General features: G+C 39.7%; 1 protein-coding gene across 1 annotated transcript in view; it reads right to left on the reverse strand.

Annotated features, from left to right (window-relative positions):
- Positions 1-13,593: 13,593 nt before the first annotated feature.
- The window catches only part of LOC114653540 (ankyrin repeat and SAM domain-containing protein 6-like), a 271,092-nt gene continuing 265,831 nt past the window's right edge, over positions 13,594-18,854 (reverse strand). The window contains exon 16 of the mRNA XM_028803920.2: positions 13,594-13,927. Within this exon, the coding sequence (XP_028659753.1) occupies positions 13,899-13,927 (29 nt within the window). The 3' untranslated portion in view covers positions 13,594-13,898. The remainder of the gene's footprint in view (positions 13,928-18,854) is intronic.

Consider the following 18,854-nt stretch of genomic DNA (forward strand, 5'->3'; position numbering starts at 1 on the left):
TGGAGAGATTCAGAAGGACTAGAAAATGGCAAATATCCTATTATATAAAAAGGGTGACAGGGCAGATCCAAGCAACTATATGCTTGGATGTGGAAACTGACACTTTTAGCAAATGTTTTACTTATTTGTTAAATTCAGTAGGATTTTGTCAGAATGTCAAAGGTCCAACTCATAATCATAACCACACATTAGATTTAATTATAACTTACAAAGTTGAAATTCAAAATTTAATTATTACTCCATTAAATGAAGTTATTTCTGATCACTACTTAATTACATTTGATTTAGTCCTGCCCTTGCCAACACACTCCCAGATTAAAACAAAGACAGTGCGACATCTAGATTGTAATTCTGCTTCAAAATTTATAGATACTTTGAGTAAGTCGAGTGTAATTGTGGAAAACCATTTAGATCAGTTAACATCAAATGTAAACATGGAAAACAATTTAGATGAGCTAACATCACATTATAATGTAACCTTGAGAGATGCTCTGGACACAGTGGCTCCCCTTAAAACAAAAGTGTTCAAAGCACATAGAAACTCTCCCTGGTTTAATGAAAACAATCGAGCTCTTAAATTAAGAGTGTCGAAAACTGGAGCGCAGATGGAGAACAACAAAGCTACGTGTCTTTCAAATTGCATGGACAGAGAGTGTTAATAAATATAAAAAAGCCCTCTTTAAAGCTCGTCAGAATATTATTCTACATTAATAGATAGCAATAATAAAAATCCTCGGGTACTGTTTAGAACAGTGGCTAAATTAACAAATGGAAATTCAGATCAACAGTGCAAAATACCAACAGACATTAGCAGTACAGACTTTATGAACTTCTTCAATGAGAAAATTAAAAATATAAGATCCCAGATCTCTGCATCACATTACAAACCAAATACTAGCTTAGCAGACCCTGTCTTACATTGCACTCAGCACTTTAGTAATTTTAATCCTGTAACTGAGCAGGAAGTCTTAAGTTTAATTTCTAAAATGAAGCCCACTACTTGTTCCCTAGATCCAGTGCCAACAAAACTAGTAAAAAGTGCAATGGATGTTCTTGCAGCGCCTATCCTAAACATTATCAATAGTTCATTATTGCATGGCACAGTACCTGATACACTAAAAGTGTCAGTCATTAAACCATTACTTAAAAAGTCAGACCTTGACCCACATATACTAAATAATTATAGGCCTATTTCAAATTTACCATTTCTCTCTAAAATACTAGAAAAAGTAGTCGCCAGTCAGCTTCAGACACACCTTACGCATTACAATTTATTTGAGAAATTCCAGTCTGGTTTTCGCACTGGTCATAGTACAGAAACAGCACTAACACGGGTTGTAAGTGACATTCTGATATCCTCTGATGAAGGAAACTCCACTGTAATTATGTTGTTGGACTTAAGTGTAGCATTTGACACCATCGACCATTCTGTTTTACTGCACAGGCTAGAAAATGATGTTGGGCTTACAGGCACCGTGCTCGCTTGGTTTAGTTCTTACTTATCAAATCGATTCCAATATGTACAGAAATGTGCTGACAGTACTCCATCATTATACACAGAAGTTCAATATGGTGTCCCGCAGGGCTCAGTACTGGGACCTTTACTGTTTTCACTGTACATGCTTCCACTGGGATCTCTCATTAGGAAACATAATGTTAATTTTCACTCGTATGCAGATGACACCCAGTTATACCTTTCATTAAATCAAATGAAGTTTCTCCAATGTTGTCTTTAATTAGTTGTGTTAGTGAATTAAAGGAGTGGATGAATAAGAACTACTTGTCTTTAAATACAGATAAAACAGAGATGTTAATTGTTGGAGGGAATGATGCTGATCACAACAGTATTTTGTCATCATTTAACTCAGTGGGAATCCCAGTCAATTTTACTGAATCAGCCCGCAATCTAGGAGTTATCTTTGACTCTAGCATGTCATTTAAAGCGCATATTACAAAGTTGTCCAAGACATGTTTCTTCCATCTTAAAAATGTTAGGAAATTAAGGCGCTTTTTAAATAAACAGGATTCTGAGAAACTAATTCATGCATTTATCTCTAGTAGGTTTGACTACTGCAATGCGGTGTTCACTGGATGTTCAAACTGTTCTTTTTACAGCCTCCAGTTAATCCAAAATGTGGCTGCGAGAATTATTACAAGAACAAGAAAATACGAACACACAACTCCAGTTCTTAAATCCTTACACTGGCTCCCGGTTAAGTTTAGGGCAGATTTCAAAATCCTTCTTTTAACATATAAAGCATTAAATGGTCGAGGTCCAGCTTACTTGTCTGAACTTATCATGACTTACAAACCAGAGCGCACATTAAGATCTCAAGATGCCGGTCTGCTTATGATTCCAAGGATTAATAAAATAACAGTGGGAGGTCGAGCTTTTAGTTACAGGGCCCCTAAACTGTGGAATGGTCTGCCTGCTACTATAAGAGATGCCCCTTCGGCCTCAGCTTTTAAATCCCGGCTGAAGACTCACTACTTAAGTTTAGCATATCCTGACTAGAGCTGCTGATTAACTGTACAGACTGCATCTCTGTTGTTAGTCATTAGCACTTAAACATAAGTAACATGACAGTTATAATTGCATACTAACCCTCACTTATTCTGTTTTTCTTCTCGGTACTCAAATGTGGCACTTGGTGCCATGGCCCATCTGCCAAGTTGTTTTGCCTGCCTAAGGAAAAGTCATCTCTGATGGAGGATCGCAGGAATCGTGGGAAAGAGGGGTCCTTTCATCGGATTGGCTGGCCCAGCACTGTTTCAGCCGTGGAATGGCCAAATGGGGGAGGCAGCTTGAAGGATGAGGTCTCCAGGACTCTACACAAATCCAAATGTTATTATGGGATATATCATCTACTGTTAAATTCTGCTCTGTACTTCTAAAATTTATATTTTTTATTTCTTACTATATTGAGAAATTGTTCTGTTCTGTGTACTGTATTGTATTGTATTGACCCCCTTCTTTTGACACCCACTGCACGCCCAGCCTACCTGGAAAGGGGTCTCTCTTTGAACTGCCTTTCCCAAGGTTTCTTCTGTTTTTCCCTACAAGGTTTTTTTTGGGAGTTTTTCCTTGTCTTCTTAGAGAGTCAAGGCTGGGGGTCTGTCAAGAGGCAGGGCCTGTTAAAGCCCATTGCGGCACTTCCTGTGTGATTTTGGGCTATACAAAAATAAACTGTATTGTATTGTATTGTATTGTATTGTATTGTATTGTATATGCCAGTAAGCTTAACATGCATCACAGGAAAATTAATGGAAGGAATTATTAAGGATAAGATTGAGCAAAACATTGCAAGGACAGGAGTTTTTCTGAATAGTCAGAATGGGTTCAGAACATAGAGGTCATGTTTTAATAACATGCTGGAATTCTATGAGGAAGCAACAAAAGGATATGATCAAAGTGGAGCATTTGATATTATTTATCTTGACTTTCAGAAAGCATTAGATAAGGTGCTACATGAGAGGTTGGGCATCAAACTAAAAGAAGTGGGAGCTCAGGGTGATGTTTTTAGATGGGTGCAGAATTGGCTCAGACACAGGAAGCAGAGGGTGATGGTGCGATGAACCTCATCAGAATTGACTGATGTTAAGAGTGGTGTTCCACAGGGGTCAATGCTTGGGGCTGCTGCTATTTCTCTCTATTATAAAAAATATCTTGGAAGGTTGGAAGGAGATGAGATGTGATTTTCTCAGAGAGACACTTTCACATCCCACAAGACGAGTCTTTGTGCCAAGAAATTTAACCACGCCTGGGGCTGGATGTAAAACAATGAGTAGATGACAAAATAGAACGTCATAAAGAATTAAAAAACGTTGATGCGGTACAAATGCAGAACAGGTTACAGATAATGGAAGTATGAAAATTTGCATGTCTCAAAAAAAGGATAGTAAAAATCTCATTAGTGCAAACAAATGGAAAGTATTACTCGGTGAAATAACGGAACAGCGAAAAGAGATCAAATATATTGTTTGGATTTAAAATTTAATTCAATGACTTGTAGATCGTCTAATTCGTGTTGCCATCAGGGAAAAAAAGTAGTATTTCTTCCAAATGAAAAGGCATATTTGCAAGAATTAAAAGATTCCAAAAACATTGGAGCGGTACACATGCAGAGCAGGTTAGAGATAATGGAAGTACAAAAATTCAAAAGTCTCAAAAAAAATATGGTAAAGATCGCATTAGCACAAACAAATAGAAATTATTACTCGGTGAAATAATGGAACAGTGAAAAGAGATCGAATATATTGTTCGGATTTAAACTTTAAGTTGGAGACTTGTAGTTCGTCTAACTCGTGTTGCCATCAGGGAAAAAAAAGTAGTGTTTCTTCCCAATGAAGAGGCGTATCCGCGAGAATTAAAAGATTTGTTGTTTGGTGAAAGTGAAATCCCGCGAGAGAAATCATTTCTCATTTGTGTGAATGCTATTGACAGACACATTTCATGTAGAGAGAAAGAAATGATATTCACTCACGGGCAGTCATACATTGCGTTGTCATGATGTAATTCCAAACACGGAATCCAAATTCAAAGCGATATTGGTGAAAAGAGATCAAATATATGTACATAGGTGATATGACTGCAGTGCGCCGGACGAGGTACAGCTTGCGTGGCATGGCAGCAGCAGCAGCAAGCCAGCAGCTAAACGAGCAAAGATGAGGTAAAAAACAATCTTATTTGTTTCCCATTGTATCACCGTTTAAGAGGGGGTTTCAGAGGAACGACCATGTCTCCTTGGGGTGCGTTCAGCCCCCCTCTTCACAATGCGAGTGGCAGAGACGCGAAGTGGCTGGCACGTAACGCAGGTGGGAGGGGGTTGACGAGCAGGGGGCAATATATATAAATGATTTAGATAGGAATATAAGTAACAAGCTGGTTAATTTTGCAGATGATACCAAGATAGGTGGATTAGCAGATAATTTGGAATCCGTTATCATTACAGAAGGACTTGGATAGCATACAGGCTAGGACAGATTTGTGGCTAATGAAATTTAATGTCAGTAAGTGTAAAGTATTACACATAGGAAGAAAAAATGTTAGGTTTGAATATATAATGGGCAGTCGGAAAATCGAGAGTACATCTTATGAGAAGGATTTAGGAGTCATAGTGGACTCTAAGCTATCGACTTCCCGACAGTGTTCAGAAGCCATTAAGAAGGCAAACAGTATGTTAGGTTATATAGCACGATGTGTGGAGTACAAGTCCAAGGAGATTATGCTCAAGCTTTATAATGTACTGGTGAGGCCTCATTTGGAGTACTGTGTGCAGTTTTGGTCTCCAGGCTACAAAAAGGACATAGTGGCACTAGAAAATGTCCAGAGAAGAGCAACTAGGCTGTGGAATCAGGATTACAGGGGTTGAATTATGAGGAAAGATTAAAAGAGCTGAGCCTATGTCACATGATTGAAGTGTTTAAAATTATCAAGGGAATTAGTACAGTGGATCGAGACTGCTATTTTAAAATGAGTTCATTAAGAACACGGGGACACAGCTGGATGGAAACTTGTTAAGGGTAAATTTCGCAGAAACATTAGGAAGTTTTTCTTTACACAAAGAACGATAGACACTTGGAATAAGCTACCAAGTAGTGTGGTAGACAGTAAGACTTTAGGGACATTCAAAACTCAGTGTTTTTGGAAGAGATAAATAGTGAGGACTGGTGAGCTTTGTTGGGCTGAATGGCCTGTTCTTGTCTGGAGTGTTCAAATGTTCTAATGTTAAGTGCATTACGGTGGACCAAATGGATGCTTCCGGTTTTGCTTAAGCCTAACACAACTCTGATGGGTAAAATATATGCATACTGTATTAATATTTTGTTTTAACAATAATAGCTCTGTTACAATGGCAAGTTGTTCTAAGTAAATTGCAAGATCAAAGAGAGCGACAATCCCACAATAAAGGAGCAACAGCAGAAAGAAGCCATTAAGAGAATCAGGTTGTAATTTGATATACCAAACAATTAGTTGTTGCTGTGAACTGTATTAATTGCTGGCTGGACTGTAAGAAGCTTTGAAGTTTACTGTGTAATATTGATTAATGATATGTTTTATAGGGCAAAAAGTTAGAATTTGACATGAAGAGATTCATTTGGAGGATAGTTAAGAATGGCATTTTACTGTATTTGGCAGTACATATGCACTTGGCAGTAGAACACCAGTTTTTGTGTTCCAAAAGGGGAACATAAGATTTGAAACACAGTAATGTAATGTAGTCTGAAACTCAGGTGCAAGTTGTTTGTATCAAACCTGCATCACATTAATAGCACTGGAATCTTGGTTTGGACTTTTGAGTTGGATTCTAAAGTTGGATCTTTTTTCTCTCTTTTTTGTTAGTTTCAAGCTATGCATTAACACAGTTAGCTGCATGCACACACTGCCCTGTGGTTTTGTGTGCAATGTTAGCTAAGGTAGGCAGCAGGCAGTGTGGAGTAAGTGGTTAAGGCTTTGGACCTCAAACCCTGAGGTTTTGGTATCAGATACCACTACTGACATTGTGTGACCATTAGCAAGTCACTTGACATGCCTATGCTCCAATTGGAAAACCAAAAGAAGTGTAACCAATTGTATCATAAATGTGGTGAAACTTTACCTTGCCTGGTTTTGCAGTAAAGATGGGAATGAGACATTTATTTTAAATAAAGTAGAACCAATAATTTTAAAATTAGAATTGTATTATTCATACACTAAGCAAATTATTAGAAACACCAGTGCACCTCTTTACCCTTGCAATTACCTAAGCAGCCAATTATGTGGCAGCCGTGCATTACATAATATTGTGCATATACAGGTCAGGAGCTTCAGTTAATGTTCACATTAAACATCAGAATGAGGAGAAAATGTGATTTTAGTGATTTTCACCATGACGTGATTGTTGGTGCCAGACAGGCTTGTTTGAGTATTTCTGTAATTGATTATTTCCAGGGATTTGCAATCACAACAGTCTGTAGAGTTTACTCAGAATGGTGCAAAAACACGTAGAGATCGGCAGTTCTGTGGACAGAAACGCCTTGTTGATGAGAGTGTTCAGGAGAATGGTTGGACTGTTTCAAACTGAAGGCTATGGTAACTAAACAACTGTGTTGAGCAGAAAGGCATCTCAAAAACACAATATTTTGAACCCTGAGACAGATGGGCTACAGTAGCAGAAGGCCATGTTTGATTTCACTGCTGTCAGCCAAGAATCGAAAGCAAAGAGCAAAACCAAAAAATGTAGCCTGGTCTGATAAATCTCAATTTCTGTGGAGGCACATCGATGGTAGGGGAAGAATATGACATTTACAGTATATTTATTTGCTTGGCAGACTCATTGATCCAAAGTGACTCACAACAGAGGATCAAGCAACATTAGGCTAGGGCTTCTTTGTTCAGCAAGTGTAATAGGACTGGTTTACAAATGTTGATTGCCACAAGTGAAAAGAGATAATAACTGATAATTTACAGTCACAGATTATAATAGAGAAGGCATTTAAATTTCAACAATAAATGAACATTATAAAAGGTCACAAAGCACTTTTTTTTTCTTTCAATCAATTAGATATTCACAGGACAGGGTCTTCAATTGCTTCTTAAATACATTGAGGGAGTCAGCAGTATGGATGGAGGTGGGTAGCCCATTCCACCAATTGGGAACTAAGGAAAAATGTATGGATTTAGAATTGATACCATATAGAGGTGGCATCACCAGACACTGTTCACCAGCAGACCTCTGAGTGGGTGAGGAGCATAGCATCTCACCAGTATCTCTTTATATACACACAGATGCTGACCCATTGACTACTCTGTAGGCAAGCATCAGGGATTTGAACTTAATGTGTGCTACTACAGGGAGCCAATGTAGCGACCTGAAGAGAGGAGTGACGTGCCTGTCTCGGCTAGTTAATCTGCAGTGGCTTGATAGCACTTGCAAATACTCCTGCCAGAAGCAAGTTGCAGTAGTCCAGACGCAACATGATGGGAGCCTGGGCCAGAGTTGTGCTGCATACTCTGTCAGATAAGGTCTGATCTTGTGGATGTTGTACAGAGAACCTGCATGAATGAAAAAACAGTATGAATGTGGTCATCAATCACCACCCCAAGGTTGTTTACAGACTTGGCAGGTGTTAGCCAACCTATACAGAGATGGGGAGTTGAACTGGCTGGCTGGGATCACAAGAAGCTTGGTTTTTGCCAGGTTGAACTGTAGATGATGGTCATCCTTGGGGTGCCCATCTAAATCATCTGAGAGCATCTCCAGTGATGCCAGTGTCAGAGAGGGTGGCAAGAATAATGTTGTGGTTGACTGTCAAATGGAAAAGAGAGATTCAGCAGAGTCAGCACTAATGACATGTTGGTAGCTCTAGCAATTGGTAGCTAGACCACCACCAGTAGTAGAGTGGTTCCTCTTGAAGCTGGATTGGTTGGTTTCAAGCAATCCATTCTGTACAAAGAAGAAAGAGACCTGGTTAGAAACCGTGCGTTCAAGTCTTTTGTAAAGAAAGGAAAGGAGAGAGAGAGAGAGGCCTGTAATTGTTAACTTGTGATGGATCAAGTGTTGTTTTTTTTTAAGAAGTGGGATTATCAGAGTGGCACCAATACCATGAATCCATTCACTCAACTTGACTTATGTCAACAGTCCAAACTGGTGGTGGTGTAGTAATGTGTAGTAGTGAATGTTCTCTTCACAGACTTTGGGCTCGCTAACACCAGTCAATCAATGCTTGAATGCCACAGCCTATTTTGAGTATTGTTGCTGTGAATTTTTTTCATGGCCTCAATTTACCTTTCTCCAGATTGATAATGCATCATGTCACAAAGCAAAGGTCACCTGAAACTGGTTCTATGCACATACCTTACCAGTCACCAGATCTGAAACCAACAGAAAACCTTTGTGATGTGGTAGAACAGGAGGATCAGAGCAGGAATTGTGTGATGCAATTCTGTCAACATGGACCATCTTGTGGAATCCATGCCATGAATAGCTGAGGCTGTTTACAGAGCAAATGGGGGTCCTACCCAGTGTTAGAATGTTGTTCCTGGTAATTTGCCCAACAAGCGTGTGTGTGTATATATAGTTAGCTATTTTCATATTGGAATGAAGGTACAATGAATTTGTTTATTTCTTTAATTTCATTGGTCAAGAGAAAGTTTTTGTGGTCTAATTGTGCTTTCGCCTTATTTAAAGAGGGAACCTAAACAGGAAGAAGGAGCATGAGTTGTTTGCTGAAATAGGTAAAGACATTAAAAGTTTGTAAGCCTTTCAGAATTCATCCCTGATTTTTGGGGTACTAAGAGAAAATAAGAAGTTTTTTCCACCCTCTCTCAGATTGTTCAAGATTAAAAGAGAAGCCAAATTATTGCTGTAACATCATTTGCCCTTTTCTGTGTTGGAGGTGAAACTTACAGAAGTTTATTCCAGACACTTAGGAAATATATATTACTACATCATTTCATGAAAGTATTGTATTTATTCGGCAATGACCTAGATCGCTGAATATTTTCAGGGAAATTCAACTTGGGCTGACTTAGGTGAGCACTTTTTTTCCAGCGCCCCATGATGCTTTACGACACCAGCATGACATCACAGTGCTGTAGCAGCCATGCTGAGAACTTTCACATAGGCCTATTGTATGATGGTTACCATCACAACCTGATCAGTACTCCAGGGTACATTTAGCTCAGTATTTCTCAACCACTGGATTGTGATCCTGTGCCTGTCATAGGTTCATGAGTGGGATACCCAAGCTATTGACAGCATTAAGCAATATGTTCCCCCCTTTTTTAATGAGCTTGTTTCATGAAGGGGGAATCCCCACACCTGTTCTACCAATGCACTTGTAAAGCGGCAGTTTGTACTAGGTGCTAGTGTGAATTTAAAAATGCAAAACTGGACCGAAGGACCATAAAGGTACTGACCATAATGAGAATATTAGTAGTACTGAAACCACATATAGAACACTAATGCAACACTGCATGGCCAATTTGCATACATAATTTGCTATGATGTAAAAACAAGCGTTAATGGATCCCTTCTATTTCCCATCAGAATTAGACTCCTCTAAATAATAATAACGACAACAAAAGTTTCATTACTATTTACTGGCATTTCTTTCTTCTCAATGGAAGAAACAAGTGCAAAGCATCTGCATAGATACATGGAAGCTGTGCCCAGAACAATGGAACTAGTCCATCCCATGCTGCGGCCAATGTGTGCCCCAAGATTGGAGCTCTGTGAGCACAATGATCTGTGTTTTTTTTACGTTGTCGTATTCGTTCAAGCTTGCTGGCTCCACTGGTCCAGATTACAAGTTGACACAAGACGTAGATAGTGAAGAGTCCACTATAACTCCCAGGTCCTTCTCATGAAATGTACTTTTCAAGTTTCAAACTACCTTCGTGAAGCTACCAAGCAAAGAGCAATGGCCAAATCCTACACCACACACTCCTGCTTACTTCAGTATCCACAATCGGTGCAACTGGAAAACTGTAACAGTTATGTGTACCATGGCTTACACTCACTTGAAATAATAGAACATTACAGCATAAATACCTGGAATGAAAAGCTGATGTTTGTTTGCCTCCTATTCATCCTGTCACATCAATTATGAACTTCTAGAGTATACACCATAACATGCAGTTTGATTTAGTGATATTCAGGTTTTAAAATGTCTTTCATGACTAAGAATGAACACTGATGCATCTAAAACCAAAGGCAGCTAGTATACCCAAAAGAAGTCCAGCCAACAAACAGGTAATTACTTGCTCTAACCTGAGATTTCCATTTCTTTTTTAACTTACTTTAGATAAGTAAGTAAGTAATAACAATAAGTGGTTATAACTATAACATACATTCAAATCATTTTCAGTATGCACAACATGGGTTTTGCTCTTCAGATTATTCAAGCCGTGTTATGTGTGCACAGGCTGATGAATTAAAATCCTTAAAACAAAATGCAGTGGGATCAGTAATGGTAATGAGAGGATGGAGTCCAGGGCCTGCACAATCATATGATTTACCTTTTTTTTTTTTTTTTTTGCAGACCAGTCCCTGGACACACTGTAAACAGCTGTGGAAAAGAGGAAAGTGGCAAAACTTAATGCCATTGTGAAAAATCCCCTTCAGGAGGCCCTCTCTTGGAGTACTTTTAGGCTCAGGCTCATTTCACCAGGGTGTGCTAAGAAATGCCTCTGGGGATCTTTTCTGCCCTCAGTCATCAGGCAATTCAGTGTTTCCTCCCCATTTCCCAGACAAAAAACTTGCTATTACTGCTCAATATAAATTTATTTATCTAACTATTGATTGCTTGTGTTATCTTTGTTTTTTAAGTTTCTGCTGCTCTTTGCATCTAACTTTCAGCTTGGACTTGAAAACGTTTCACTCTAATACTCTAATTTAATCTGAACTTTATTTCCTGTTTTGTAAAGTACATAAATTCATCATACTATCATCAGAAACATGTATGCAAATTTGAGAGGATAGTGCACAACAGTAAATTTAAAAGGTCCTATTTCATTTAACAACTTTACTAAGCAGGATCTATTGTGCAAATTTAAAGCATCTCTGATAACTTGGCCAACTGGTGAAATTGTTTTTGTTTAACTTATTTGTTGCTGGGTTATTTGCTTTTACTGTTACACACCTTGTGATTGTACAAGATACTACATTCAAGAAGGGTGGAATGAAGATGGCTTTTATAGCATGGAAAAAAGAGAACTGTTCAGACTTTTATTAGGAGCAAAAGATGATCAGAATCTCTGGTTTTGCAAAGAATTAAATGGGCACTTCCAGTTAATGCACACACATTATACATGGACCTCTTTCATTAAAAAATTAATTTTAAAAAAAATCAAAGAGAACCACTGGGATTAAGACATTCTTTAAACGTGTTCAATATGAGCCTCTGCATGGCATCCTGGCCTCCACACCAGTGATGCTTGTGTTGTTGTTTTAAAAATATTTAGGGAATTCCTGGTATTACATTATCCAAAGTTGTGCGGAAAGAAATGTACAGGTAATTTTTTGTTTGTAATTATATAAATATATACATATTTATTAAAATGCTAATTATTCATATCTTAAAATACACACTTGTTTGAATATTATGTTTATATTCTATTTTTTATAACAATTTTTTTATATATCTCTTATTTTGCAGCCTTTAATGTACTGGCTTATAATCTGTGAAAAACAATAAAAAACTGATTTAATTGTAATTAATTAGTTTAACATCAGTACAAAGTGCCAAGGGTCCCTGTGGTCCTTCAGCTTACCACTATGCTTTATGACAGGCACTTGTCCACCTGGACGTCATTCATTTCATCATTTTAAATCTCGATGAAGACATTTTTACATTTCTTAATTTTCTCAGATCATTTATCAAAATGAGTTTGTACACTTGTTTTATTATTGCAATCTTACAAGTCTGTCATTTCAGTTATGTTATTTGCTTCTTAAAACACCTTGTGGGCATACCTGCTGTTAAAAGAGCTAAAACAAATGAAGAAGCTGCGAATCAGATGTATAGTAGCAGCATAAGAACATAAGTAAGGATTTATAGGACAAATCATTTTTTTTTCTTTTGCATGATTCTTACAGACACGTCTCTTGCTATAAACAGAATTAATGTTTATCTTAAACTATCTCTTTCATAAATTAACATTCATGTAAAGCAGGGGTCCTCAATCACAGTCCTGGAGGGCCGCAGTGGCTGCAGGTTTTTGCTCCAACCCAATTGCTTAATAAGAAGCACTTATTGCTCAAGTAACACTTCTGTTTCACTTTAGTTGTCTCGCTCATTAAGATTTTGAACCCTTATTGCTTATTTTAGTCTTAAACAGCCATATTCTTGGCTTTTAATTGCTCCTAATTAGCAATAACATGCAAATGACAAAAGAGACCAGCATTTCTCCATTTAGCTTGTTACCATTTACACCTGTGTGTAATCATGCACAATTGGGTTAAATACTTGGAAGGAAATTGAAGAGGAAAAAGTGAAGGACTGAGAATTACTCATCCATTTTAGCCTTCAAATCATTTGGATGATATCCTTAGAAAGGGAAAGAAAATCCAGGATATATAGTAAGAATTACCTGACATAGCAGAGTTAAAGCACTAACAAGCTATGAAATTTAATTATTGGCAAGAACTGCTTTCTAATTAAGCAACTAGGTTAGAACAAAAACCTGCAGCCACTGTGGCCCTCCAGGACTGTGATTGAGGACCCCTGATGTAGAGGGATGACTCAGTCAGAGCCATTGACTGGTGTTATCAGCTTTTATTTTCTTCAGTCCAACAACTTGCTTCAGTGTGTAAACTGTTTCCATATAACTAATTTATGCTACAATGTTTTGTTTTATCTCCCTCAGTCTGAGTAAAATCAGAGTGTGACTTACTGATAATGAAGGTGGGCATTTTGATACAACTTATGGTGCATTTTACAGACTAGAGCTATGTTAGAAAGATGCCATAAAAAGGTCACCCTATTTTTAAACAGAGGCACATCAACATCTGCTTTGGTTTACAGCTTATTTAAAATCTTGTTTTTCTATTTACAAGTACTTCATATTAAATGATTTCAAGATAAATGAACATTAAGCATTTTCTATAGTATGTTTTAAAATTGTTTTTTTTAATCTTGCTAAACAACCATTACATTACAAATATCTAAAAACACGCTTTTGAAATATAAACACTCTGAAAATATTTTCAATCATAGATGACAGTATAGGGCACAACAGAAACTGTCCATTTTTATGGAGAGTCTTTTTTTATTTCTAAGTGGTATGGCCTAAAGAAATTCTTCAATTCTTGAAAACATCTTCAGTTGTTCATCGACACCTCCTTTCCTGCACGTTCTGTTTGGTGTCCTGCTCCATCCATTGCAACCCTCTTCGGCCACCTAATATTAGATGTTCAGACACCTGTTGCCAACGCAGCATGCACTACACAAATAAAATAAAACAGAAAGCATTTCAGTTAAATGGAAATAGCAAGACATGATCATAGGGTTCATTTTAAAACCTCATGATTTTAAATGTGCAAATCCGAGTAGAGTACTTTGCTTTTCAAAGTCTGTCATTCTGAGGAACTATCCATCCGTCAGTTCATTTTCTTTTTTTTTTACATCTTGACCTTTTTTTTCTCTTTTTTTCTCCTAAGTAGGCCAGTACAGGGTGCCATGAATAGCGCTGCTGTCTCACCCAGCCCACATCCAGGTTCAAGTCTCACACCTGTTCATTGTCTGTGTGAGTCTTGCTTCTGGTTTGCACCCAGTGTTTTTAGAACAGGCTCTGCCTTCCACAACCATGAAATGGGTTGAATATTATGCTGTTTTCTCTAAATACCTTCCATAAGTATTCAACACTTTCTCATTAATCAGGCCTGTGCCTGAGGGCATGAGGATATTCTGGCAGTAGGGCAGTCCTCTGGAGGGTCCACTCGTGCACACATCCACAGGCCTGTTTGAAATTGACAGTTCACCCATCAGCACATTTTTGGGGATGTGATTGGAAAACTCATTAAGATAAAATCCAAAATGTCAGAAATTACTTAAGTTGGCAGGTAGCCATGGTGCTGCTCTCGTTCAAAGGTAAGAAAACTTGCAAACTCTTGATGCAATAGACTGGCGCCCCATCCATTGTGGGTTTCTGCCTGATACGTCTGCCTCTCTAAACAAATCTTAACTGACACCACTCCATCTGTCTTCATGCTCTAGGTGTACCCATATTGGGCCAGCTCAATTACAATTAAACAAAACCAATTTACCAGCATGATATTGGTGTTTCTAGTCATTCTGTGGTGATATAAGATTCCAATGTGGACTGTTCTCTAATTGTACTCCTTCACAATCCCTAACTGGTAATTTGTCCTAAGAAAAGAGCAAGTAGGAGCCTGTCATGTTATTCAGCTCCTTGCTCCATAACAGCATGCTCTTCATTTTACTACACAAAATGATCCAAGAGGAGGTTTTGTAGAGGTTGACACAGAGCACATTATTCAAACATGAAAATGTCTACGTATTTGCACCATGGTTGTTCAGCTATATTTTAGCTTATAGATGACAAAAGGCTGTAGCAAGAACATTGAAGAAACAGCAGACTACAGTAGTTTATATACAGTATATGTTAGTGGCAATGTGTGAAAAGCAGGTATTGTATAGAATGCCTAGGAAATCTAAAGAATGCATGACATTTTAGGCAAAGCATGAAATGTCAGTGTTTCTTTAATGTTCTATATACTTTCCCTAAGCATTGTAAATAATACCTGGGCATTATACAGAATGACGAATACAATTTCGGCAAAGTATGAAAAGTGTGTCATGAAAAGGCCTTTATTGAAAAGATGTATGTGAAAAAGAAATACAAAATAAAGCTTAAATAAGATATTGCTCATATTTAATTTTGCAAAATTGCACAATTATACAGCGCACCTATGAAAACAGAGGAAACATTGATCACTGTGTGGTGTAGCGGGTCCACAGCTCAAGTCAAAAAGGCCACTTTTTAAATAAATAGTCGCCGCACTCGCGGCTTAGAGGGGGTGTGGTAGTGTGGCCGGAGCAGTTCCTGGGTGATTCGTGATGTGGGTGGTCCTTGCTTAAGTGCACAGGTGAGGAGTCGTCCGCATCCGTTATTGTTGCCTGGAGCTGCTAATTGCCACACCTGACCCACGTCCCCATTATAAATAATAGAAGCGTGAGGCGGCTAGGGGAGAGAAAGAAAAGACGGACGGAGGTTAAGAAGGAGAGAAGGCAGGAAGCAGGGAGGAGAAAGCCTGTGCATGAACGAGTGAAGGTGCTCGCTGTAGAGAACAAATGCAGCTGAGCAGTGAGCCTGGGTGTTTGGCCGTTACCCCAGAAGCAGTCAGTAGTGGTCACTCCCGCTCCTCACTAATGCTCAGCGGGAGTGACCACTAAGGAGGATGGCTCGCAGCATAAGGCCGAGAAGGCAGCAGGAGTCAGGACTTGGGAAATGAACCCCCCAGCGTGAGCGCCCTGGGTCGCTGGGGAGCCCATGTCACGGTCTGGTGAAGCCCACCGGAGCCAGGGATCGGTGAGGTGAATAGACCAGAAGAAGGCAGCAGAGAGAAAATCGGCTGCAGGTAGGGTTACTCCCCTGGTGCAAAGCCTGGACAGAAGAAGCAAGGGAGTCACCAGTAGAAAGAAGGCACCGGGCTTTGTTTTTAAAAGGACGGCCTCCAGCCATTACTTTAACCTCGGGTTTTTAAAGGATTTTTTTCTATTGTGTTTTTAACCTCCACCTTTCACTTGTTTTTATTGGATTATTAACTTGAAGATTTTTTAAAGCACTGCACTATTTATTTGAACACTGTTTTGATTTTGTTGCTGTTTTTTAATAAAAGCACTTTGCATGTTTTGCACCATCACCTTGCTTTGTTGTGCCTCACTGTCCTGCTCATCGGTGACATTACGAACAGTGTCGGGTTCAAGGGCTCCCAGAAGGAAGATGGGAGCATGGAGTAGAACCCGCATCGTCACACACTGACATTTAGTAAATACAGATGTAAACATTTTTTTTTTGTGACTTCATTTCATGCTACAAAGCTACAAAAGGGGGTGATTATTTTGTATACCATATATATGTGTGTGTGTATATTATAAATAATATATATATATATATACTAGCCAAGTGATGGGTGAACACTTGCTGAACGACACAGTTGTCCAAATGGGGTGGGTTTGTGGATACCACTGTGAGTGAATGAAAAGATGGACCTCTGGAGAGAGCAACATACAATTGTCCGTGACTGAAAGCGGGATCGTCTGTGATGATGGAGGCCACGCTGGTGAAAGTTACTTCGTCGGTAGGGATAAGTTTCAGCACTTGTTCATTAAGGTGTAGCGAGTCTTCGTTGTTGACGCTTAATATAGCTTGCGTACTGAGTTGTTCCGGAGTCACAGTTGAGAAACACTTTTTTAATGTCTTTTAAGCACAGGGAAAAAAATTAACGTGAAACATCCGTAATGTAATAAGCCACCAAGAAAAGTAACATTGCAACAATGCACGCTACGATCCGATCGCTGTAAACAGAAGTGAAAACAAAATCGAGGCCGGTGCATTCTTTAACTGCCTTGTAGCGCAATGATAGTGCTGCTGTTTTGCAGTAAGGAGACTGTGGAAGATTTTGGGTTCGCTTCCCGGTTTCTCCCTGTGTGGATAGCGCTTTGAATACTGAAAACACCAATCAATCAATGTAATGAAGTATTATTATTCTTATGCGTCCAGCGCTCTCTCTCTCTCTCTCGCGCACATGTATGCGTGTGTGTGTCGCTCGCTCTCTCTCACTCGCTGCACGTGTTCCTGCAGGCATACCAGTAAGTGAATGAAAAGATGGAACTCTGGAGAGAGCAACATACAACTGTCTGTGACTGAAAGCTGGTTTTGGCAGATACATTCACATCTTTTTGAAAGTTTGGCCCTGTGCCTTATTAATTGTCATTGCAAAGGCAAATCTAACAGGAAATTGTCTTTGCTCAGATGCACACGCAGGCTCTCTCAGCAGCACAGGAGCCTTCCCAAACCCCCCCCCCCCCCCCCCCCCCTCTCAGAAGCACGCGAGCCCTCTCTCTCTCTCTAACATTGCAGCAGTTGTATAAACAATTTTTTTAAAATGAGTTTTAAGCACAGGGGGAAAAAACCCAGGCTCCCTGCATGCGCAGGCTCTCTCTCTCAGCAGCACACGATCCTCCCCAGCCCTCTCTCAGCAGCATGGGCGCCCCCTCCCCCTCTGTCTCTCAGAAGCAGGCGAGTCCTCTCTCTCTGTAACATTGCAGCAGTTGTATAAACACTTTTTTTTTTAAAATGAGTTTTAAGCACGGGAAAAAAAGGAACATTTGAACAAATCCAAACTTTATGTAAAAGCCAACCAAGATAGTAACATTGCAGGAGTTCACCATTTTTAATCAGGCGACTGACAGTAATGGAGTCAGGCACAGAGAAGGTCAGCTGCTGAGAAAGCGTCTCGACTGTTGCAGGGCGGTGAAGCAGGTGAGACGCTAATGAAAAAGAGGCACAGGGCTTATTGGTTTTTAAAGACTGCTTCCTTCATTGTGTTTTAACTTCAGTTTTAAAGGATTGCGCGGCTCTCTCTTGTGCTGCCTGTGTGTGCCTCTGTCTCTCTGTGGCGCTGCCTCTGTGTGTGTGCGCGGCTCTCTCTCGCGCTGCCTCTGTGTGTGTGCGCGTGGCTCTCTCTCGCGCGCTGCCTGTGTGTGCGCTTGTCTCTCTCTGGCGTTGCCTCTGTGTGTGTGCGCGGCTCTCTCGCGCTGCCTGTGTATGCCTCTGTCTCTCTCTGGCGTTGCCTCTGTGTGTGTGTGTGTGTGCCTCTGTCTCTCTGGCGCTGCCTCTGTGTGTGCTTCTGTCGCTGCCTGTGTGTGCGCGCGGCTCTCTCTCTCGCGCTGCCTGTGTGTGCCTCTGTCTCTCTCTGGGGCTGCCTCTGTGTGAACCAAGATTCCACTGAGGTTGACTAATGAAAAGTCAACGTGGCTCAGAACTGCAAGTGGACTGTGGCACAGACAAACAGAAATGACGGCATGTTTTTCGAGGCGTCGCGTCCGAGTTGGTGGGAGTGGCTGTGATTTTTTCGTCGTATCCAATGGTCTAAGAGTTGGTGGGCGTGGCTTCTTCCTGCGTGCGCCATTGGCGTCTTACTTGTCGGCCGTTTAGTGAATCCACGCCCCTTCCGGCGTGCTTTCCATGGTTGGCTACTTGTCTTCTGGCTTAGTGAATTAATATATATCTATACTAATAAAAGGCAAAGCCCTCACTGACTGACTGACTGACTCATCACTAATTCTCCAACTTCTCGTGTAGGTGGAAGGCTGAAATTTGGCAGGCTCATTCCTTACAGCTT

This window comes from Erpetoichthys calabaricus, chromosome 6 (genome assembly GCF_900747795.2).
Source record: "Erpetoichthys calabaricus chromosome 6, fErpCal1.3, whole genome shotgun sequence".
Lineage (NCBI taxonomy): Eukaryota > Metazoa > Chordata > Cladistia > Polypteriformes > Polypteridae > Erpetoichthys > Erpetoichthys calabaricus.